The sequence below is a fragment of the Geotrypetes seraphini genome, chromosome 1 (genome assembly GCF_902459505.1).
Source record: "Geotrypetes seraphini chromosome 1, aGeoSer1.1, whole genome shotgun sequence".
In the NCBI taxonomy this organism is placed as follows: Eukaryota; Metazoa; Chordata; class Amphibia; order Gymnophiona; family Dermophiidae; genus Geotrypetes; species Geotrypetes seraphini.
In genome coordinates, this window is record NC_047084.1 from 195226105 (window position 1) to 195248390 (window position 22286).

General features: G+C 46.2%; 1 protein-coding gene across 1 annotated transcript in view; it reads right to left on the minus strand.

Annotated features, from left to right (window-relative positions):
- CASP3 (caspase 3) overlaps nucleotides 1-22286 on the minus strand; it is a 63142-nt gene that overhangs the window by 6259 nt on the left and 34597 nt on the right. Inside the window, exons 5-6 of the mRNA XM_033943359.1 lie at nucleotides 12487-12662; nucleotides 9463-9583 (exon numbers count right to left, since the gene is read on the minus strand). Of these exons, the coding sequence (XP_033799250.1) occupies nucleotides 9463-9583; nucleotides 12487-12662 (297 nt within the window). The remainder of the gene's footprint in view (nucleotides 1-9462; nucleotides 9584-12486; nucleotides 12663-22286) is intronic.

Below are 22286 nucleotides of genomic sequence, written 5' to 3' on the forward strand. Positions count from 1 at the left end.
AGTGAAAAAATATTTCCTCCTATTTGTTTTAAAAGTATTCCCAAGTAATTTCATTGAGTGTCCCCTAGTCTGTAATTCTTGAAAGATTAAAAGATCAATTCACTTTTTTTTTTTTTTTTTTTGCAGGCATGCCAAATATATTTTATTAAGTACATTATATGCTTTCTCCTTTCATATGTTGCAATTTACTATTCTAATGACCTGGAGGAGGTAGACTTGCAGCAGGATGAATTCTAGGACATCTGACTAGCCTGTTTTCGACTGGCCTATGTCTGATTGGACTACAGTTGTGTGTAGAACTGATTTTCTTTCCACAGACACTGGTTTTCGATAACTCACTGGAGCGAACGATACACTGGCTTTTTGTGGCTCTGGATTCGACTTGAATAAATTTTTAGTAGACCTCTTGCACTGCAGAAACAAGAAAAGCAAGCCGATAATGAAGACTAGGAAGATCACGATTGTAATAATCAGGACAAAGACCATCACAATGTCAACACCGGCATTTCTCCTTCTAATTTCTATTTCAGCCTCTGTATACACTACAGGCGGGATAGTACGTCTTAGGAAACCAGACGGAGACTATGTAAAAGCGGACTTGGAAAAAGCCCAATTGTTAAATGAATACTTCTGCTCAGTCTTCACTCGCGAGGCGCCAGGACTCGGCCCTCAGCTACAGACAAGGGTTGACGCAGATGACCCGTTTAGTAATTTCGAGTTTACACCCAGCGGTGTCTACTGCGAGCTGTCAAAGCTTAAGGTTAACAAGGCAATGGGGCCTGACAACCTACACCCCAGGGTGCTCAAGGAGTTGTGCGATGTCTTAGCGGAATCGCTATCCGTGCTCTTCAATCTCTCCCTTAGTACGGGTAACGTCCTGTTGGACTGGAAGGCGGCTAACGTCATTCCACTCCACAAGAAAGGCTCCAAGATGGAGACAGCAAACTACAGACCAGTGAGTCTCACATCAATAGTGTGCAAACTAATGGAAACTCTAATCAAACGCCAACTGGATACGATCCTGAACGAGGAGAATCTACGGGATCCCCGTCAACATGGATTTACTAAGGGGAGATCCTGCCAATCCAACCTGATCAGCTTCTTTGACTGGGTGACAAGGAAGCTGGATGTTGGGGAGTCCCTGGACATCGTATACTTGGACTTCAGTAAAGCATTCGATAGCGTGCCACACCGCAGGTTGCTGAGCAAGATGAGTTCTACAGGATTGGGCGACACATTGACGAAATGGGTTGGGAACTGGCTTGGAGGTAGGCTTCAGAGGGTAGTGGTGAACGGCACCCCTTCCGAAATGACGGAGGTAATCAGTGGAGTGCTGCAGGGCTCAGTCCTGGGCCCGATCCTCAACATCTTTATAAGAGACTTGGCAGAAGGGCTGCGAGGTAAAATAACATTATTCGCCGATGACGCCAAAGTAAGCAATGTAGTGGGTAAAAGCACAACAGACATAAATTCAATGTCCGACAACATGATGCATGACCTACTCCTACTGGAGCGCTGGTATAGGTCCAGGTCCTGGCAACTTAGCTTCAATGCCAAAAAATGCAAAGTCATGCACCTGGGCAGCCAAAATCCATGCAAGACTTACACCCTTAATGGCGAGATCCTAACAAGAACTGAAGCGGAACGAGACTTAGGGGTGATCGTCAGAGAGAACATGAAGACTGCCAATCAAGTGGCGCAAGCTTCATCCAAGGCAAGGCAAATCATAGGTTGCATACGCAGGAGTTTCGTCAGCCGTAAGCCTGAAGTCATTATGCCATTGTATAGATCCATGGTGAGGCCTCACCTGGGATACTGTGTGCAATTCTGGAGGCCGCATTACCATAAGGATGTGCTGAGACTGGAGTCGGTCCAGAGAATGGCTACCCGGATGGTCTCGGGACTCAAGGATCTCCCATACGAGGAACGGCTGGATAAGTTGCAGCTTTACTCACTCGAGGAACGCAGAGAGAGAGAGGTGACATGATCGAGACATTCAAGTATCTCACGGGCCGCATCGAGGTGAAAGAAGATATCTTCTTTTTCAAGGGTCCCATGGCAACAAGGGGGCATCTGTGGAAAATCAGGGGCAGGAAACTGCATGGGGACACCAGGAAATTCTTTTTCACCGAAAGGGTGGTTGATCGCTGGAATAGTCTTCCACTTCAGGTTATTGAGGCCAGCAGCGTGCCTGATTTGAAGGCCAAATGGGATCAACACGTGGGATCTATTCATAGAGAAAGGTAGGGGAGGGTCATTGGGGTGGGCAGACTAGATGAGCCATGGCCCTTATCTGCCGTCTATTTCTATGTTTCTATGTTACATATTTTATTCTGGCAACTAGCTAGTTTCCCCTCAAAAGTGTCACACTGGTAAATGATGGGATGTGCTTGTCTTTTCACTTCCAGAATGTTGGCATCATTGGGGAGAACAAGGGGTTGCTTGTATTTAATTAACATTGTCCATGAAACTATAAAGCAACTATCAGGCGCTGTATAAACACAAGTGAACTGCACACTTTCAAGGCTCTCAAAAAGTGTTTTACCCCATCCACAGTCCACTTGTCCTCTGCATTCTTCCATGCGAACTAGACATTTAGCTTCCGTTCCAGGACACCCTTTACTTAACATGACTTCTCTTATTCCAATGCCACATGTAGTTGTGCATGGCCTATATATCAAATTCTTTGATGAATTGACATCAGGACCTGGCAGTATGGAAGTTTGTGTAGAATTCTCCTGGTTGCTAATGTTCTGGTGTCCCACGGGTTTCACCCTCAGGAGCAGGTACATAATGAGCACCAGGCTGACAAATAGTGAATCCCCATGTCGGGGCATTTCCACACACTTTTATTGCCCTCCAAGATCCCTGCTGGCTTTTTTTCCTCACTGGGCGGGAGGGACAACTGAAAACAGCCAGTTCAATTCACTTTTACTCATTCTACACCACTCAATCTTATCTCCTCTCAGCCATCTCTTTTCCAGACTGAAGAGCCCTAACCTTTTTAGCCTTTCTTCATGAGGAGTTCCATCCCCTTTATTATTTTGTTTGCTCTAATTCAAACCTTTTCTAATTCTGCTTTATATGTGGGGGGTTTTTGTGGTTTTTTTTAGAATTGAATGCAGTACTCAAGGTGTATTATAATATTGTTGGTCTTTTTTACCATTCCTTTCCTAATAAATTCCTAGCATCCTGTTTGCTTTTTTCTTTTGGCCTGCCACTGCAACATGTGTATTGTTTATGACGACAGTTAGATCTCTTTTTTTAAACACTCCATTTGAACAAACTAACAATATAGAAGTTCTTCACCACAACCATCTCTCATCATACAGTATTAAAAAACATCTGCAACCTTTTAAATTTCCCTCATTTCTCATCCAAAACTCTCCAATCAAGTTGCTTTCCCTCCCTCTCTCCAAATGCACCATTTCTTGCTCAGCACATAATCAATAGACTATTCTCCCTGCTCTCCCCCCCCAATCAGTGTCTTAACAGTCTACCCAGTTATTCAGAATAGTGAAGACGCAGGGGGATTGCGAAGATCTACAAAGTGACATAATCAAGCTCGAGAAATGGGCTTCGACATGGCAAATGAGGTTCAACATGGATAAATGCAAAGTGATGTATGTTGGTAACAAAAATCTCATGCACGAATACAGAATGTCCGGGGCAGTACTTGGAGAGAACTCCCAGGAAAGAGACTTGGGAGTTCTGATCGACAAATCGATGAAGCCGTTGGCACAATGTGCTGCGGCGGCAAAAAGGACGAACAGAATGCTAGGAATGATTAAGAAGGGGATCACAAACAGATCGGAGAAGGTTATCATACCACTGTACCGGGCCATGGTGCGCCCTCACCTGGAATACTGCGTCCAGCACTGGTCACTGTACATGAAGGACACGGTACTACTCGAAAGGGTCCAGAGAAGAGCGACTAAAATGGTTAAGGGGCTGGAGAAACTGGGCCTCTTTTCCCTTGAAAAGAGGAGACTGAGAGGAGATATGATCAAAACATTCAAAATACTGAAGGAATAGACTTAGTAGATAAAGACAGACTGTTCACAGTCTCCAAGGTAGGGAGAACGAGAGGGCACTCTCTAAAGTTGAAAGGGGATAGATTCCGTACAAACATAAGGAAGTTCTTCTTCAGCCAGAGAGTGGTGGAGAGCTGGAATGTTCTTCCAGAGTCTGTTGTAGGGGAAAACACCCTCCAGGGTTTCAAGACTAAGCTGGATAAATTCCTGCTAAACTGGGACGTACGCAGGTGAGGCTGGACTCATTTAGAGAACTGGTCTTTGGCCTGGGGGCTGCCATGTGAGCAGACTGCTGGGCAGGATGGACCACTAGTCTGACCCAGCAGCGGCAATTCTTATGTTCTTAAAAATCTTATCCCAGACCATAGGATACTTGGAAGTAGAACAATGCTTAACAAAGGTTAGTTGCTCCATTTCCACTAAACTTTAAACATCACTTGCAATTTCCAAACAGAAAGAGAAGGCTCCAGGAGTTGCTTCCAGTAGCAGTGTTCTCCCCAGGGCCTTTCAGCTGGGCGCTCCGCCCAGCTAATTTAGATGAGCGCCCGGCTGTAATCTCAATCGCAATCCTGCTGCTGCTGCCAGCTTCTGCTCAACATTTAAAAAAAAAACAAAAACCCTTCTCACCGGCTTGGAGATTTACTGGGCTGACTCGGCACAGCCTGAATCGCAGGAGCCTGACTTTTTTTTAAAAAAGTTTTTAACGCCAGCAAGCGACTTGAACCCATGCTCCGGGGCTCTAACATGTGCATGCCGCTTCTCTCCGAAACCAGAAGTCACGTCCTGAGGGAGGAAGAGAAGGGAAGTCGGCATGCACACGCCCCGAAGCATGGGTTCGCTATAGGAGACAGGTCAGCTTACAACTTGCTCTTGCTTGCTTCGGGCTTTCTTCGCTGCCGGATCCTGCCTACTTTCTGTTTCCGAAAGTAGGCAGGACCCGGCAACGAGGAAGGCCCAAAGCAAGCAAGAGCAACGAGTTGTAAGCTTCTTTCCGTTGCTGACTTATGGAAGATAGGTCAGCGATGGAAGGAAGCTTACAACTTGCCTTAGTCCAGCCCTGCACAACATGTGGCCCAAAACGGATCTCACTGCCGATATGACTCTCACTCCACTCTCCTTTGAAGATCAGCTCAGGAGGCAAGATTTAGCCCGAGATCAGACGAATATTAAAGGGCATTTGAAGGCATCTGAGCAGATTGAGGAAAACATGTCCTGTTTTTCCATGCCTAAAAATACCACCTTGTCTAATGTAATCTCTGATCAGATCCTTAAGAGTGATGCAACTATGTATGCTGGACAGTCTCCTCCAGTAAACAGAGCTTTAAAGCCTGCAACCATACAGAACCAGATGGTCAAAGGGCTCCGAAGTGTAGTATTGCCAAGGGATCTGTCTCACAAGTTTCTGACGCTGGCAGATGTAAGCACAGCACAAGAAATAGAGACTTGTGGCATTCTGTGTAGAAAGCTGATGCATAATGAATTTACTATTACCCATGTAATAGTGCCAAAGCAGTCTGCTGGACCAGACTACAGTACAGTGATATGGAGAATGTGGAAGAATTATTCAGTGTTCAAGATCAACATGATCTCCTCACAGAAGAAAGACGGAGAGAAAGAGAGAGGCCTAGACCAAAGGGGACAGACAGGAGGCAGATACTGGAGAGGGGGGAGAGAAGGGAAGGAGATAGAGATGTCAGACCATGGGGTGGAGTGGGAAGGAAGGAAAGGAGAAGAGAGAGATGCCAGAGCATAGGGGTGGAGACAAAAAATGGAGAGGGGTTGAAGCTGAAATAAATCATGTACAAAGGAGAGAAAGGGCACAGGATATAGAGTTTATTGAAGGGACATAGAAAGAGGGAAGATACCATATGGAACAGAGAGAGGGCAGACACTGGATGGAAAAGGCAGAAAGGGTGGACAGTGGATGCAAGGGGCAGAGATAGGGTGGACAGTAGATGGAAGAGGTAGAGAGAGGGTAGAGGCTGGGTGGAAGGGGCAAAGAGAGAGGACAGATGTTGCATGGAAAAGAGCGAGGACAAATGCTGAATAGAAAGAAGAGAAGATGACTAAAGCAGAAACGACAAAAGGTAGAAAAAAAAATATTTTTGTTGCTTTACGTAGAATCAAGTAGTATTGTAACTGTATTGATTAAAATTTATCAATAGAAAATGGAAATAAGGCAATTTTGGGAGGGAATAAACCCCTTTCCTCACGTCAGGACAGGATACCATAACAGCTGTATACTGTACTGTCTTGAAGAAAGATTTGGCCTCTGAAAGCTAATTGAAAAATGGATTAGTCCAATAAAATGGTATTTTCATATTTCTCATTATTTTATTTCTATTTGTTAATTTGTAAAGTGGTGACTTATGTAGAAGTTTTTTTCAAGTTTACATCTACTGTCTTTATATTTTTCACAGTATTAGGGGACATGTGTCACTGTTTCTATGGTGTTGCATTGTATGCATAGTCTGGTTTCTTGGTTCAGTTTAACTTTTGTCTACATATTTCTATTTTTAGTTTGTGATTATTCCATATTGGGCCAGGGTGTATCTGTGTTCTGTGTGTATGAAAAGGACATGGCTTTCTGTTAGCATCGACTACAGGATCAATTGACTGTGTAGGATCTGGTTTGTTTAGTTTTACAATGCGTGTGTTGGTGTTCTAGTGCTCACTGCAGTGTTTAAGATGCTGCCTTTTCCTAGATGCACCCTTATTGTGTGACTCATGGATTATTACTAAAAATATATTTTTTTATATAGAGGAGGGGGTTGTTAAAAAAATGATTAGCACTGGCTGTCATATATACTAGGTACACCACTGGATTTAATGACTCTATTCTAACTTTACTGTTGACATAGGTGTTGTCCCCCCCCCCAACACACAGACACACATTATAAAGAATTAAATTAAAGTTGTATTATCATCAAGTAGCTTTCAAATGACATTATAAGCAAATAAAAATAAAATATTTTTAATACATTGCTAATTATTACCTGCATCTTTACCTATACTGTTTTGCCCTAGCTCTTACTTTGCACTATAGCAAAATAAAAAAGAAGCAGATAAAGATCAATCACACAGGTGCCCTTCAAGGCTCAGTAACACCTCTCCATAAATTATGTGGAAGAGGTCTGGAAGTGGGGATAGCATCTATTTCATATCCTCAGTGAGACCTTAGGAAGGAACCTAGTGATCAAAACATTATTAGAGGTGTTGTACAGCCATTTCTTGTATGACTGGATGAGCTATATTTATCTTTTTTTTTTAGTTGTTTAAATTCATGCAGAAATAAATGGTTAGATTGAACCTAATGACTTCATTAACGCATTTCCCTTTTTTAAACCTCTATACTATTTGAAAGAGGGTGAATATCTAATTGTTCACTTCTAGAATTGGATACTTCTTAAATTTAGTAAAAATATAAAAGTCATAACGAGCATTGGAAAATAATAATAATTAACTAATAAAAATAGTATACATTTAATTTTCCCCACTACCAAATTTCCCCGCCCCGCCCCACCCGGCTACTTTTTCATGCCACCCGTCTGGAAAAAATTTCTGGGGAGAACACTGCAGTAAGATGCTATTACATTGCCCTGCTGCAAATTAGAGAGCTGCATGGGAACGGGGACGACGGGAATCCCGCGGGTTCCCTCTTTGGGTCAAGGGGATCCCGTGGGGACGCCCCCTAGGGTCGCAGGGATCCCGTGGGGATGCCCCCTAGGGTCGCTTGGATCCTGCAGGGTTCGATGCACTCGAGCCGCGAGGCTCGTCTTCTTTTTCCTACCTGCCCTGCCACAGCACACAACCGACCGGAAGTCTTCTACGATGTCAGCATTGACGTTGGAGGGAGGGCTTAAGCGCTGACATCAGGAAGACTTCCAGTTGGCTGTGTGCTGCGGCAGGGCAGGTAAGAAAAAGAAGACAAGCCTTGCGGCTTGAGCTCCATTTTGCTTGCAGATGAGGGCTGGGAGGCGGAACACAAAAGGAGGGAGGGAGTGCGTTTTTGGCACAAGGCATGAACATGGGAGAGAGGATGGAGGAAGGGGGGAAAGAGATGCTGAGGTGGGGGAGGGAGTGCCTTTTTGGACACAAGGCATGAACTTGGGAGAGGATGGAAGAAGGAAGAGAAAGAGATGTTGAGGTGGGGGAGGGAATGCATTTTTAGACAGAAGGCATGAACTTGGGAGAGAGGCAGGGAGGGAAAAAGATGCTGAGGTGGGGGAGGGAATGCGTTTTTGGACACAGAAGGCATGGACTTGGGAAAGAGGAAGGGAGGGAAAGAGATGGTTGTGTACACAGGAATGGAAGAAAGGAAAATTTTTGGTCATAGGGAGGGAAGGAGGTACAGATGAGAGGGAGAAATGTTGTGGTGGAAAGGGAACAGTGGGACAGATTGAAAGGGATGCAAGAGGGAAGAATGTTGGACATAGTGGTGAAGGGAATGGAGGGAGATATGTTGGGCATGGGGCTGGTGGGCAGGCACGAAAGATGAGAAAGGGATAAATGCTGGACCATGGTAGGAGGAACCAATGGACAGCAACAGAAGAATTTACAGAAGATGGGAAAGCGGAAAAAAGAAACTGGGACCAACTTTATGGAAAAATAAGTCTCCAGACAACAAAGGTAAAAAACGGAATTTATTGACTAAAATATGTTAGCTTTGGGAAATGTATATAGCAGATGTCTTTGTACTGTGTTCAAAAGAAAAGGAAATGCATTTCTGGTTTTATTTCTATAGTGTTGAAGTACTTGCTGACCCTTGTTGTGACTGATGGGGATCCCCAAGCACCACCAGCAGAGGACCTCCTCTAGAGACGGCCAGAACTCCCCTCCACCAAGCACAGCAGTCGCTGTCAACATCCATGAGCCACTGAGGTGCCAGCATCTATGACTCAGGGACGCTACTGCTGCCTGCCAAGCTTGGCAAAAGGGACCCCCGGCTAACGGCAAAGGAAGTCCTCAGCTGACAGCTTGGGGGTTCTCATCGGCTGAGTATTTATATTTTATATTTACATTAGAGGCTCTGGTAGAAACCCGTTTACAAAGTATGTATTCTTCCCAATTAATATTTCCAAATTAATAAAGTCTCTTTGCTTATTTGTAAATGGGTCTCTACCAGAGCCTTTAATTCAGTAGCATAATTAAATGAAATAACTATTTCTGAAGTTTATAGGGACGGACGGAGGGGATTCCGGGCGGGGACGGAGGGGATTCCGGGTGGGGACGGAGGGGATTTTGGCAGGGATGGGTAGGATTTCTGTTCCCGCGCAACTCTCTACTGCAAATCCCAGGTGCGCTCTCTGTTGTTGCCAACACTTTCCATTCCCATTGTTTAGGTCCAGCCATTGAATAGGTTGCTATCAGTTAATTCCTGTCCAGCGAATGGAGTAGTGAGTAAAATAACACACATCTTGTATAGTACCTGGAACTGTAGAATAAGCAAACAGAAAGTCTGCCTCCACAGGAATTTTTTGGCGGTCACCATAGTCATCACTTTTGCTGTCTGCCTCAACTCCTGCATCTAATTCTGATCCTCTGCATGCCTAGAATAAAACAAATCAAGCATCAAAATGTTATAGTCAGTTTTTAACTACTACAATGTTCAGTGTTACCTGAAAACAGCCAAGATCACTCAAAATATCAATTTATCTTTTTTTGGACTGACTGTTTCATTTTTATGACTGCACTCTTAAGCGGCCCTAATTCTACATGTTAACTGCAAAGACTCCACATTCAACTGTTAAGAGCATTCTCAGCATCTACCCTTTCAGTTAAGGCAGAGGATAGAGTGCATGCACTTAGTCCCAGATTCACTAAAGATACCTATCAATCGCTACTGGCCGATTCCTGGTAAGCTGTCATGTGCCACACATATTCCCTACCCTCTTCTGTGCTAAGTGCTTAACACATTTTAGTAAAGGGGCACCCTCAGGTCTTCGTCATATTTGTCCTAATATACCTCTTTTATTACAAAAATACAAAGTAATACCTTATGACAGAATCACCTTGTTTTTTTTTTTTGTTTGTTTAAAGTGCTTCAAATCAACTCTTCAATTACTCACACAAACATCACAGTGATATCTGTCTCCTAGTGAAAGAAGGCCCAGCATGGCAAAGATGTAAAACTAAAAAATACAACTTCCTTCTATCAAAATAACGATGTAAAATTTGCCATGATTGAAATATAAAAATAATAATAATACAAAAGCAATTCTTAATTATTCTGTGTGTGAACTGTTAACCAAAATTTTCATAAATTTTTTTTTTGCAAGTTTTGCTTTACATTTTTGCACCGATTTGATGTCAAAAGCAGTGTGCTCAAAACTTAATCACAAATGTATTAAGTTAGAACAATAAAGATAGAGTTCTACTGCTACTGCCTTTAAATGTGAAAAAATATGCAAAAATGCTCTACAAATTGAAGTTCCTTATTTGAACCAGATGTTTCAAATGCTTCATCTTCTAATGTGTTGTACACCATTCAATGCAAAAAGTGCAAAGAGGGATGTTACATTGGTGAAACAGGCCAGATGCTAAAGACTAGAATCAACTTACATACATATCATATTAAAAATTGCAATACCAACCAGGATGTCACCTCTGTTGGACAATACTTTGGAAAAACTGACCACTGCACCAATGATTTTATGGTGAGAATACTAAAAGGAAATTTAGACAATCCAAAAATGTAAGACCTTTGAAATTAAAATGATGAAATATTTTGACACCTACCAGATAGGACTTAGGGCTAGATTCACTAAAAATAGCGACTCAATTGTTGGCCGATTCTCTGGCCGATTTTTCAACAGTGATTGATTCACTAAGAAGTTTGCATGCAAATGATTTGCAGAGCCCTAATAGTAGTGACAGGGGAAGCAGCCTCCTGTCACGGCTTCTGCTTTTTTTTTTTTTTTAAATGGAACAGATGTTCTGTACACTATCTGTCCCATTAAAAAAAGCACTCCCCGAACCCCAGAAAGATGGCAGGAGGTATGGCAGTATCTCCATCTCCCCTCCTCTGAAGAAAAAGGCAGGAGGGATGCCCACTGCCCCGTTCCTTGAAGTCACTGATTGGCTCAGATGCCTCAGACCCCGCACACGGGAGGGGTCCGAAGCGTCTGAGCCAATCAGGGCCTTAGGCCCCTCCCCATGCATCACATGATGCACTGGGGAGGGGCCTAAAGCCCACAGTTGTACCTCCTGCTCCCAACTTCAAGGTATAGGGGAGGGGAGCATTCCGGTGGCAAGAGGGAATCAACATTTGCTTATTTCTGAAGAAGGGTTACCTTCGAAAGCTCATCATAAAATGCATCGAGTTAATCCAATAAAAAGGGTATTACCTTATTTCTATATTTTACTTTAAATATTTTTAGAAAGAATGCTGGAGAGTGTTTCCTGCACAGGGCTTTGTCAGATGATGTCGCCCATCAGTAAAACTATTACATCTTGCTTATTCTTGGAGAATAGCTGTACACAATCTAAATTTCTGTTTTTAGTTCTTGCATACCAAGTCTTTTACTTAAACAATTTTTATTGAACTAGCCAAAAAAAAACAAGGAACACAGTAATAGGTACAACATTTGTTCAGGAATCATATAACAATTATCCCCCAAGCCCAATATCCCCCCTTTCACCACCCCCAACCAATTTATACAAGGAAAGAGCAAGTGTCCCATTCCCCACAAAAGGAGGAGGTCTGAACAAGACCAAAGTGAAAACATGACAATCAGGGCCCTGGACTCTGATGAGCCTCAAGATACAAAACAGAAGAACTCCCCCCAAATCCTCCACCTCCCAAGAACTAAAACACAGCAATCAAGACGGAAATCAAAGCAAACTGGAGGAAGGCAATCCCAAGGCCGCGAACCCTAAACCGCTCAAAGCAAATTAGACTAGCAAGGTGTTAAGAATCAGGTTCTAGGAGACAAGGAATATATATAAGGACCTCAGACCTGCAAAAAGAATTTAGATTGTCACAAGGAATTATATATCCACCCCCTCTCAAGCATCATCAAAGCATGTAAACGATTATACCAAGCCCAATAAGAAGGAGCGTGATCTGAAACCCACTCACCCCAAATAATTTTCTTAGCCACCAACCCTGCCTTCCGCAAAAAGAACTGGCCAACACCAGGGGGGGGGTAAAGCTTCATATTTATCCAAAAGAAACCCCACCGCAGTGAGAGGTATAGAACTTCCCAGCAAGGGCTCCAAATAGCGGATCACTCATTTCCGGAAAACTCTGACTGCTGGACAACTCCAAAAAGCATGGAAAAAGGACTTGGGAGCACCCGTACACTTCTCACACTGCGTCGACTTTGTGTATCTAGTTTTTTAGCATATCTTAGGCATCAGATATTTTCTTCATAATTAGTGAATACTGGAATTTCTGAGCATAAAAGTACAATAAATAATTGATATACATAGATTGTAACTACTTCTCTACCTGTATGAAGAATAGCTTTGGCTTTCCAACCAGGCTCTTGCACCGATCTCCTCTGAAAAGTCTTGTTAAGAACATCAGTTCAAGACAACCATCAGTTCCAAAGATTTTACCATCGTCCCCATGACTCAGAACTATACACACAAAACAGTTTCGTTTGCTGTGGTCTTCTTGAGCAACTGAAGAGACAAGAAGTGAAATATAATATTTAGCACAAAAAAACAAGCCCATCTAGACTGTCTAAATTTCTCCACTTACACTTGTAGCAGATGTTCTTTGAGGTCAGCAGGATGAATTTTCTTACAGATGGTGATGCCATGTGACAGAGCCCAGCATGGGATACTCTCTCCAGTGTCCTTCCTGCCCATTGTCATTGCACAGGACCTGCTCAGTTTAATGCACTAACTGATAAAAATGAACTCCAAAGAGAGGTGGGTTAGTTCGGGAAGAGCTTTCATCCTGCTGTCTTAAGAGAATATCTGTTACTTGTGAGCATCTTTGCTTTCTATGAGGATAAGCAGGATGCAATCTCATTACTATTAGGAATCCCTAGCTACTAGGCAGTCTTAAAACAGAAAAGGGGGAAAACAAGTCCTGCAACAGGTTAGGTTTCAGAACTTCAGATGAGTATAATTTTTTTAAGACAGCCTCATTATGAAATTATGAGTCCAGGGGGTGGAGATGGATTCTAGACCATATAGATTTTGAAGGATTGACTAAGCAAGCCAACTGTCATGTCAGGAGTACGCAGTAGTGATATGTGACTATGTGGACTGAGATCCATGTTGCAATTCTGCAAATTTCAACTATGGAGGCAGATCTCATTTGGGCTAAAGAAAATGCTATAGTGTGGACACTGTGAGCTGCGACATGACCCTCAAAAAGTCAGCCTAATCTGGGCATGCAAAAAGGAAATGAAAGAGCCAAACAATTAAAAAAATGTGTACCATATATACTCAAATATAAACCAAGATTTGGGGGCCCATAAATGGGTGTCTCGGTTTATATTCAAATTTTCCCTCCGCCCTGATGTCCCATTCCTACCACCCACCCTCCCAGTGGTGTCCCTCTGCTGCTGCTGCCACCTTCAGTGCCCCCCCAAACCAGGCTTTCCCTTCCATCATCACCCCTCCAGCAGTGCTCCCCTCCCTTTCTCACGTGAGACTGGAAGCCATAGTTGCCATTTTCACCGCTGAGAGAGCATGGGCAGGAGTGAGTGGGGATTAGTCTCACATTCAGTTTCGGTTGAAAGCGCAAGATTCAACACGGTGTTCCGGGCCAAGGCACTATAAGCACCAACTATGTGAATCAGTGATAAATTTGCTATTGGTACCTGCAACACTTTTTAAACCCAGTCAGTTGCTGGGACATCATCAACAAAAAAACACACGTTAGCCAAATTGAATTCAATGGCTGAGTAAAACAATCAGGCCTCGACAGCGAGGAAAAAAAAAATGTCCTAAACTGTTTAAAAAAAAAAAAACCCCCACAAATAATACACATCCAAAATATGAAGAAAAAATACAACTAAAATATATGTGTGAGCGGTAAGGCAAAGGCAAAAATTGAACAACGTTCAAAAAACAAGACTTCTTAGCTCTGCGGAAAACTAAGAACTGAGGAGCAGCATCAGGTGGGAAGGCACTCGCGCGTGTGGGCAATTCACAAACTTTTTCAAGTTCTTAAAGTGGTGATGCACTTTTAAAACTGTCTGTACCGGGGCTCTGTGGATGACGTCGCCCACATGTGAGAATATGCTGCCTGCTTGTCCCGAGATAAAGCACAGTTACTTACCGTTAACAGGTGTTATCCAGGGACAGCAGGCAGATATTCTTAACGTATGGGTGACGTCACCGACGGAGCCCCGGTACGGACCTTTTTAACTAGAAAGTTCTAGTTGGCCGCACCGCGCATGCGCGAGTGCCTTCCCGCCCGACGGAGGAGTGCGTGGTCTCCAGTTAGGATAAGCCAGCTAAGAAGCCAACCCGGGGAGGTGGGTGGGTCGTAAGAATATCTGCCTGCTGTCCCTGGATAACACCTGTTACGGTAAGTAACTGTGCTTTATCCCAGGACAAGCAGGCAGCATATTCTTAACGTATGGGTGACCTCTAAGCTAACAGAGAGGGAGGAGGGATGGTTGGCCATTAGGAAAATAAATTTTGTAACACAGATTGACCAAAGTGTCCATCCCGTCTGGAGAAGGCATCCAGACAGTAGTGAGTAGTGAATGTGTGAACTGAAGACCAAGTGGCCGCCTTGCAGATTTCCTCAATAGGAGTGGAACGGAGGAAAGCCACAGAAGCAGCCATAGCTCTGACCCTGTGGGCCGTGACAGGTCCTTCCAGTGACAGGCCGGCCCGAGCATAACAGAACGCAATACAGGCAGCAAGCCAATTGGACAGCGTTCGTTTAGATACAGGGTGACCCAGACGATTAGGATCGAAGGTCAGAAAAAGTTGAGGAGAGGAGCGGTGAGCCCTGGTACGGTCTAGGTAGTACGCCAGGGCACGCTTACAATCCAGCGTGTGAAGAGCCTGTTCCCCAGGATGAGAATGGGGTTTAGGGAAGAAAACAGGCAGCACGATGGACTGGTTGAGGTGAAAGGCTGAAACCACCTTAGGAAGGAATTTAGGATGGGTACGCAGAACCACCTTGTCATGGTGAAAAACAGTGAACGGTGGATCGGCGACCAGTGCATGTAGCTCACTAACCCTCCTGGCAGAGGTGATGGCAATGAGGAAAAGCACCTTCCATGTGAGAAGTTTGAGCAAGGTAGTAGCCAGAGGCTCAAAAGGAGGTTTCATGAGGGCTGACAAAACCACATTGAGGTCCCAGACGACTGGGGGAGGCTGAAGAGGTGGTTTGATATTGAAGAGGCCTCTCATGAACCGGGAAACCAGAGGATGAGCCGTGAGGGGTTTTCCAAGGATAGGCTCATGAAACGCAGTGATGGCACTGAGGTGGACTCTGATTGAGGTCGACTTGAGGCCAGCGTCGGAGAGAGAGAGCAAATAGTCCAGTACAGTTTCCACCGCCAGAGAGGTGGGATTGTGATGATGAAGGAGACACCAAGCGGAGAACCGGGTCCACTTCTGATGGTAACATTGGAGTGTGGAGGGTTTCCTGGAGGCATCCAAAATGCGACGGACTGGCTGAGACAGGTTTTCTGGAGAGGTCAGCCCGAGAGAAACCAAGCTGTCAGGTGGAGGGAAGACAGATTGGGATGTAGCAGAGACTGATGTTGCTGCGTAAGCAGAGAAGGAAATACAGGAAGAGGAATGGGCTCCCTGGAGCTGAGTTGAAGCAGGAGGGAGAACCAATGTTGTCTGGGCCACCGAGGGGCGATGAGAATCATGGTGGCCCTGTCCTTGCGGAGCTTGAACAGGGTCCGCAACATCAGAGGAAGTGGAGGGAAGGCATAGAGGAACCGATCCGTCCAGTCGAGTAGGAATGCATCCGGGGCCAGACGATGTGGAGAGAAGAGTCTGGAGCAGAACTGGGGCAGCTGATGGTTGTGAGGAGCTGCAAAGAGGTCCACCTGTGGAGTGCCCCATCGAGCAAAGATGGAGTGGAGAGTGGGAGGATCCAGGGTCCACTCGTGAGGTTGAAGGATGCGGCTGAGCTGGTCGGCCAGGGAGTTCTGTTCGCCCTGGATATAGACCGCTTTGAGAAAAAGATTGTGGGCTGTGGCCCAGGTCCAAATTCGGAGGGCCTCCTGACAAAGGAGACGAGATCCGGTGCCGCCTTGCTTGTTGATGTAGTACATGGCGACTTGGTTGTCTGTGCACAGGAGAAGAACCTGAGGATAGAGAAGGTGCTGGAAGGCCCTGAGAGCATAAAACATGGCTCTGAGTTCCAGGAAATTGATGTGATGTTGACGCTCCTGAGGGGTCCAGAGTCCCTGTGTGCGTAGATCCCCTATATGAGCTCCCCATGCATAGGGGGAGGCATCTGTGGTGATGATCATGGAATGAGGGGGCGGATGAAGAAGGAGGCCCCTGGAAAGATTTGAGGAGTTCAACCACCATTGAAGAGAGTGCTGAAGAGACGATGTCACAGAGATGGGATGAGAAAGAGGATCCCTGGTCTGCGACCATTGGTTGGCGAGGGTCCATTGCGGTATCCTCAAATGGAGTCGCGCCAGAGGAACCACATGGACTGTCGAGGCCATGTGACCCAGAAGAATCATCATCTGGCGAGCAGGGATGGATGGTTGGAGGAGCACCTGTCGACAGAGGTGAAGCAGTGTCCGGTGCCGGTCGGCAGGAAGGAACGCTCTCATGGAGTTGGTATCGAGAAGTGCTCCGATGAACTGAAGGCGCTGCGTGGGAAGCAGATGCGACTTGGGATAATTGATCTCGAACCCCAAGAGATGGAGGAAAGAGATGGTGTGGTGAGTGGATTGCAGCACAAGTGGAGCGGTCGTTGCTTTCACCAACCAATCGTCCAAGTAGGGGAACACTTGTAGGTTGTGGGACCTGAGACAGGCCGCTACCACAATCAGGCACTTGGTGAACACCCTGGGCGAAGATGCGAGACCAAAGGGAAGCACTTTGTACTGATAGTGGTGATTGAGTATCTGGAATCGGAGGTAGCGACGTGAAGCCTGATGGATTGGGATGTGAGTGTAGGCCTCCTTGAGGTCCAGGGAACATAGCCAGTCGTGTTGAGACAGAAGAGGATAAAGTGTGGCAAGTGAGAGCATCCTGAACTTTTCCTTGACCAAACACTTGTTGAGGTTCCTGAGGTCGAGGATAGGACGAAGATCTCCTGTTTTCTTGGGTACCAAGAAGTAGCGGGAGTAAAATCCCTGACCTCTTTGGTCTGGTGGAACTTCTTCGATGGCATTGAGAAGGAGGAGGGATTGGACCTCCCTGAGGAGGAGAGGAGTTTGGGAGGAGTGAGAAGCAGACTCTACGGGAGGGTGGTCTGGAGGAAGAGTCTGAAACCTTAGTGAGTATCCGTGACGGATGATGTTTAGAACCCACAGGTCTGATGTGATGGCCTCCCAGCGTCGTAGAAAGATGGTGAGGCGGCCCCCGATAGGTTGAGGCAGAGGCAGCGAGGGTTGGAGACTGGCTATGCCCTGGAGAAAGGAGTCAAAAGGGCTGAGGAGGCTTAGTTTGAGGGAGAGGCTTAGCTGTCTGGTGAGATTGCGAGCGAGCCTGAGAGTGTTGTTGTTGTTGTTGGCGAGGCCGACGAGATTGCTGTTGAGGAGGATTCAGCGGCCTAGCAGAAAAGCGACGTTGGTAAGAAGACTGAGGTCTGTATGGTCGTGTCGGTGGAGTCTTCTTTTTAGGCTTAATGAGGGTGTCCCATCTGGTCTCATGAGCCGAAAGTTTTTGTGTGGTGGTATCTAGAGACTCCCCAAAAAGTTCATCACCAAGACAGGGCGCGTTGGCAAGGCGGTCTTGGTGGTTGACATCCAGGTCAGATACTCTCAGCCAGGCAAGGCGTCGCATAGCAATTGCCAGAGCAGAGGCACGGGAGGAGAGCTCGAAGGAGTCATAGATTGAGCGTACCATGAACTTCCTGAGCTGAAGGAGGGTGGAAATTTGTTGCTGAAACAAAGGGACCTTGCGTTCAGGGATGTACTTTTGCAGAGCAGAAAGTTGTTGTACCAGGTATTTCATATAAAAAGAAAAATGAAATGAATAATTGTTGGCTCTGCTAGCCAGCATGGCATTCTGGTATAGGCGCTTTCCAAATTTATCCATTGTTTTACCCTCTCTGCCAGGAGGGGTGGAGGCATAGACACTGGAACCATGAGATTTCTTGAGAGTGGATTCTACTAGGAGGCTCTCATGTGGCAACTGGGGTTTATCAAATCCCGGGATAGGGATGACCCTGTATAAACTGTCCAGTTTCTTAGGGGCACCTGGAACAGTAAGGGGGTTCTCCAAGTTTTTATAAAACGTCTCCCGCAGAATATCATGGACGGGGAGTTTGAGAAATTCCTTGGGGGGTTGGTCGAAGTCCAAGGCTTCTAGAAAGGCCTGGGACTTCTTGGAGTCGGACTCGAGTGGGATGGAAAGAGCCCCAGACATCTCCCGGAGGAATTTTGTAAATGAGGACTGCTCGGGCTTGGAGGTGGATTCAGCCATGGAGGGTTCCTCATCAGTGGAAGAGACATCCTCCTCGGTACCGAGGGGGGATTGCTCCCATAAGTCAGGGTCCCTGATGGCCGGCTCAGCATGGCGGGTTTTAGAAAGGGACTTGCCAGATCTCATGGATACGGTGCCGGGGGATGAAGACCGGTGCCGATCTCTGTCCCGGGAGGAGTGGTGTCGATCCCGGTCCCGAGACGATCGATGTCGATCTTGGGTTCGGGATGGGTCCTCCGCCGTGCAGGTCTGTAATGTAGGCTGTGCCGATAAGACCGGCATCGAAGTATTCATCGGTACCGAGGGGGTGGCCACTGGCGTAGTGGTGCGAGGCTCGGGCCAGACCGGTACCGGAAGGAGCGGTGCCAGCAGGGTTGGGAGCAGTTCCTGAAGCTGGTGCTCGAGTTGCTCCTGTAATTTAGTTTGGAGGATGGCCGAGATACGGTCCTCCAATGGGGGCACCGGTACCGTTTTACTTTTCTTCGGTACCATAGGTGCCGCTCTACGCTCCGGTGATGAGGAGGCCGATGAAGAGGCACTCACCGTTATCGGAGCGGAGCGCTTACGGGACTTGCGGGACGTCGGAAGGACCGGTGTCACCGCCGTGGCTGGAGGGCGCTCGAGGGAAGTGGAAGGCTTCTTAGCTGGCTTACCTGGCGCCATCGACCCCGCAGAAGGATCAGGTGGTGTCGATGTTGACGGTGCCGATTTCGGCGGTGCCGTCGACGTCGGGGTCGGATCCATAGCAGAACCGGTGCCGAAGAGGAGATTCTGCTGAATTTGTCTATTTTTAAGTGTGCGTTTTTGAAGAGTCGCGCAGCGGGTGCAGGTGTCAGCCCGATGTTCCGGACCCAAGCACTGTAGGCACCAGTTGTGTGGGTCCGAAAGGGAAATCGGGCGTGCACACCGCTGGCACTTCTTAAAACCCGGCTGAGGGGGCATGAAGGGGAATACGGCCTCAGCGAAATCAAAGCCGGAGGCTTGTATGATGGCAACAGGCCCCGCCGGGGCCTGTTGAAAAATAAAGGAAAAAATAAAGTTTTTTTTTTTTTTTTTTGTAAATTAGACAGAAAAGAAAAACCCGAAGGAAAAAAGCAGAAAAAATCAGAATAACGCGAGCGGGAAGGCAAAAAAGGAGTGTTCAACAGCCGTTGAATACCACATGCGTCTTCTTCGCTCCGCGGAAACGAAGAAACTGGAGACCACGCACTCCTCCGTCGGGCGGGAAGGCACTCGCGCATGCGCGGTGCGGCCAACTAGAACTTTCTAGTTAAAAAGGTCCGTACCGGGGCTCCGTCGGTGACGTCACCCATACGTTAAGAATATGCTGCCTGCTTGTCCTGGGATAATCTGCTAACTCTCACTCTGCATTAAAACTTCCAAATAATTTCACAGACGTGAATACATAGTCATTTGATTTAATCTCCAGTGAACAGAAGTGCCTTGTTAGATATCAGATGCTGGACTTTAAAAACTATTTTACCTTGTTTCAAGAAACAATTTCAGCAGGTTTACCAAAGGCCAGATTCTCAAAAAACTTTAACGTCGCCGTCAAATTGTTTTCCGATGGTTTAGCCTGCATGTATTTCAGTGGCAGATTATCGAAACAGCAAGCTTTCTAGCAGTCTCCAACAATGACATGCAAATGAGCTCTTCAACACTGAAATGAGTACTCCGGTGGTGCCAAGCCATTTTCTAAGAGCAGCGTTGGCTTTTGGCGACAAAATTCAGCGAGTGGTCCGGGGGTGCCAGTACTGTTAAAAGTGCATCTTGTGGCGTGTTAATGAAAAAAATAAAGTTACATGATTCTCGTAAACTGTAGTTTGTTTTTTTGTGGGAGAGGTAAAAGCACGCTTGAGCGCATGTATGATACTCATGGCTTATGGGTTTCTGGCTCTGGTTCATGATAAAATTTTACAATAAAAGCAAATTACAAAATTTAACTGAATTATAGTAATTATATAGTTAGGTGTAATCAGAATTATGGTTCCTCAATCCCACATGAGTTGAGTTTTAGGAGAGTTTGCACTATGAGAGGCACTGGAGAATGTGTGTATAGAAGATCTTCACCCCAAATGAGAAAGGCATCCGAGGTTAGTTTATGGTATGATTCCAGTCTGGAACAGAACGGAGGGATTTTCTGGTTGATATAAATAGCCAAAAAGGTATATTAAGGGGATGCCCATTCTTCTCTACTACTACAACTTATTTCTATAGCGCTATTAAATGTATGAAACACTGTACACAAAACATGTAAAGGATTAGGGAAAATTATGATGGGAATAATTTTTTTTTAAACCACACATGGGTACTGAAGAAGTGAAAATGAGTTAATAGTTAAAGCCAGCCTCAAAAAGTGGGATTTTAGCCTAGATTTTAATAGGGCCAGAGATAGAGCATGACATACTGTCTAAGGAAGTCTGTTCCAGGCATATGGCACAGCAAGATAAAAGGAATGGAGTCTGGTGTTCAAATAGATACTACTTAATTTTTACATATTTCAACTGTGATTTGATGTAGGTAAGATTCACTTTAAGCAGTTTCTGAAGATAGCTTTAAATTCAGCATGCAAAACTGTATAATTTGGTCACTAGTAGTTTGTCAAGTTTTAAAAACTAAAAATCTACCCCTCAAATTGATACACCCCAATCCTATAATTAGGACAGCCAAATGTATAAAATTGTGGGTCACCTCACCATGAGCCCCCATTTAATAACATAAGAATTGCTGCTGCTGGGTCAGACCAGTGGTCCATCTTGCCCAGCAATCCGCTCATACGGCAGCCCTTAGGTCAAAGACCAGTGCTCTAAATGAGTCCAGCCTCATCTGTGTATGTTCTAGAGAGCTGCACGGGGACGACGGGAATCCCGCGGGACCCACGGGTTCCCCCCTTGGGTCACGGGGATCCCTTGGGGACGCCCCCTAGGGTCGTGGGGATCCCGTGGGGACGCCCCCTAGGGTCGCGGGGATCCCATGAGGACGCCCCCTAGGGTCACAGGATTCCTGCGGGATTGGATCGTAGTGCACTCGAGCCGCGAAGCTAGTCTTCTCCTTACCTGCCCTGCTGCAGCACACAGCCGAACAGAAGTCTTTCCAATGTCAGCGCTGACGTCTGAGGGAGGGCTTAAGCAAAGCCCTCCCTTCCTCCGACGTCAGTGCTGACATCGGGAAGACTTCCGGTCGGCTGTGTGCAGCAGGGCAGGTAGGAAGAAGACAATGGCGTACGAAAGAGGAGGGGGGCGGTGCGCCCCGGGGAGTGTGCACAGCCGGTCAGGTCCCCCGATCGACCAACAACAGGACCGGCCGACAAACCTCCCTGCCCTGTAGCCGTGAATCTAAATTACCTCTTACAGCAGCTTCAATACTCCAGCTGCTGTAAGAAGGTAATTTAGATTCGCGGCTACAGGACAGGGAGATTTGTCCGACCGAGCCTGTTCTCTTGTCGGTCGGATGGGGAAGTGCCACAAAGGTAAGAGGCAGGGAGGGAGGAAAGGTGGAGTGGAGAAGAAAAGACGCTTAAGGGAAATGGGTAAAACTGAGGGGGGAGAAGGCCGCTGAAAGCACTGGGGAAGACAAAGGGGTGGAGAAGGCCGCTGAAAGGACATGGGGAAAACAGGGGTGGAGAAGGCCGCTGAAAGGACATGGGGAAGACAGAGGGGGGAGAAGGCCGCTGAAAGGACATGGGGAAGGCAGAGGGGG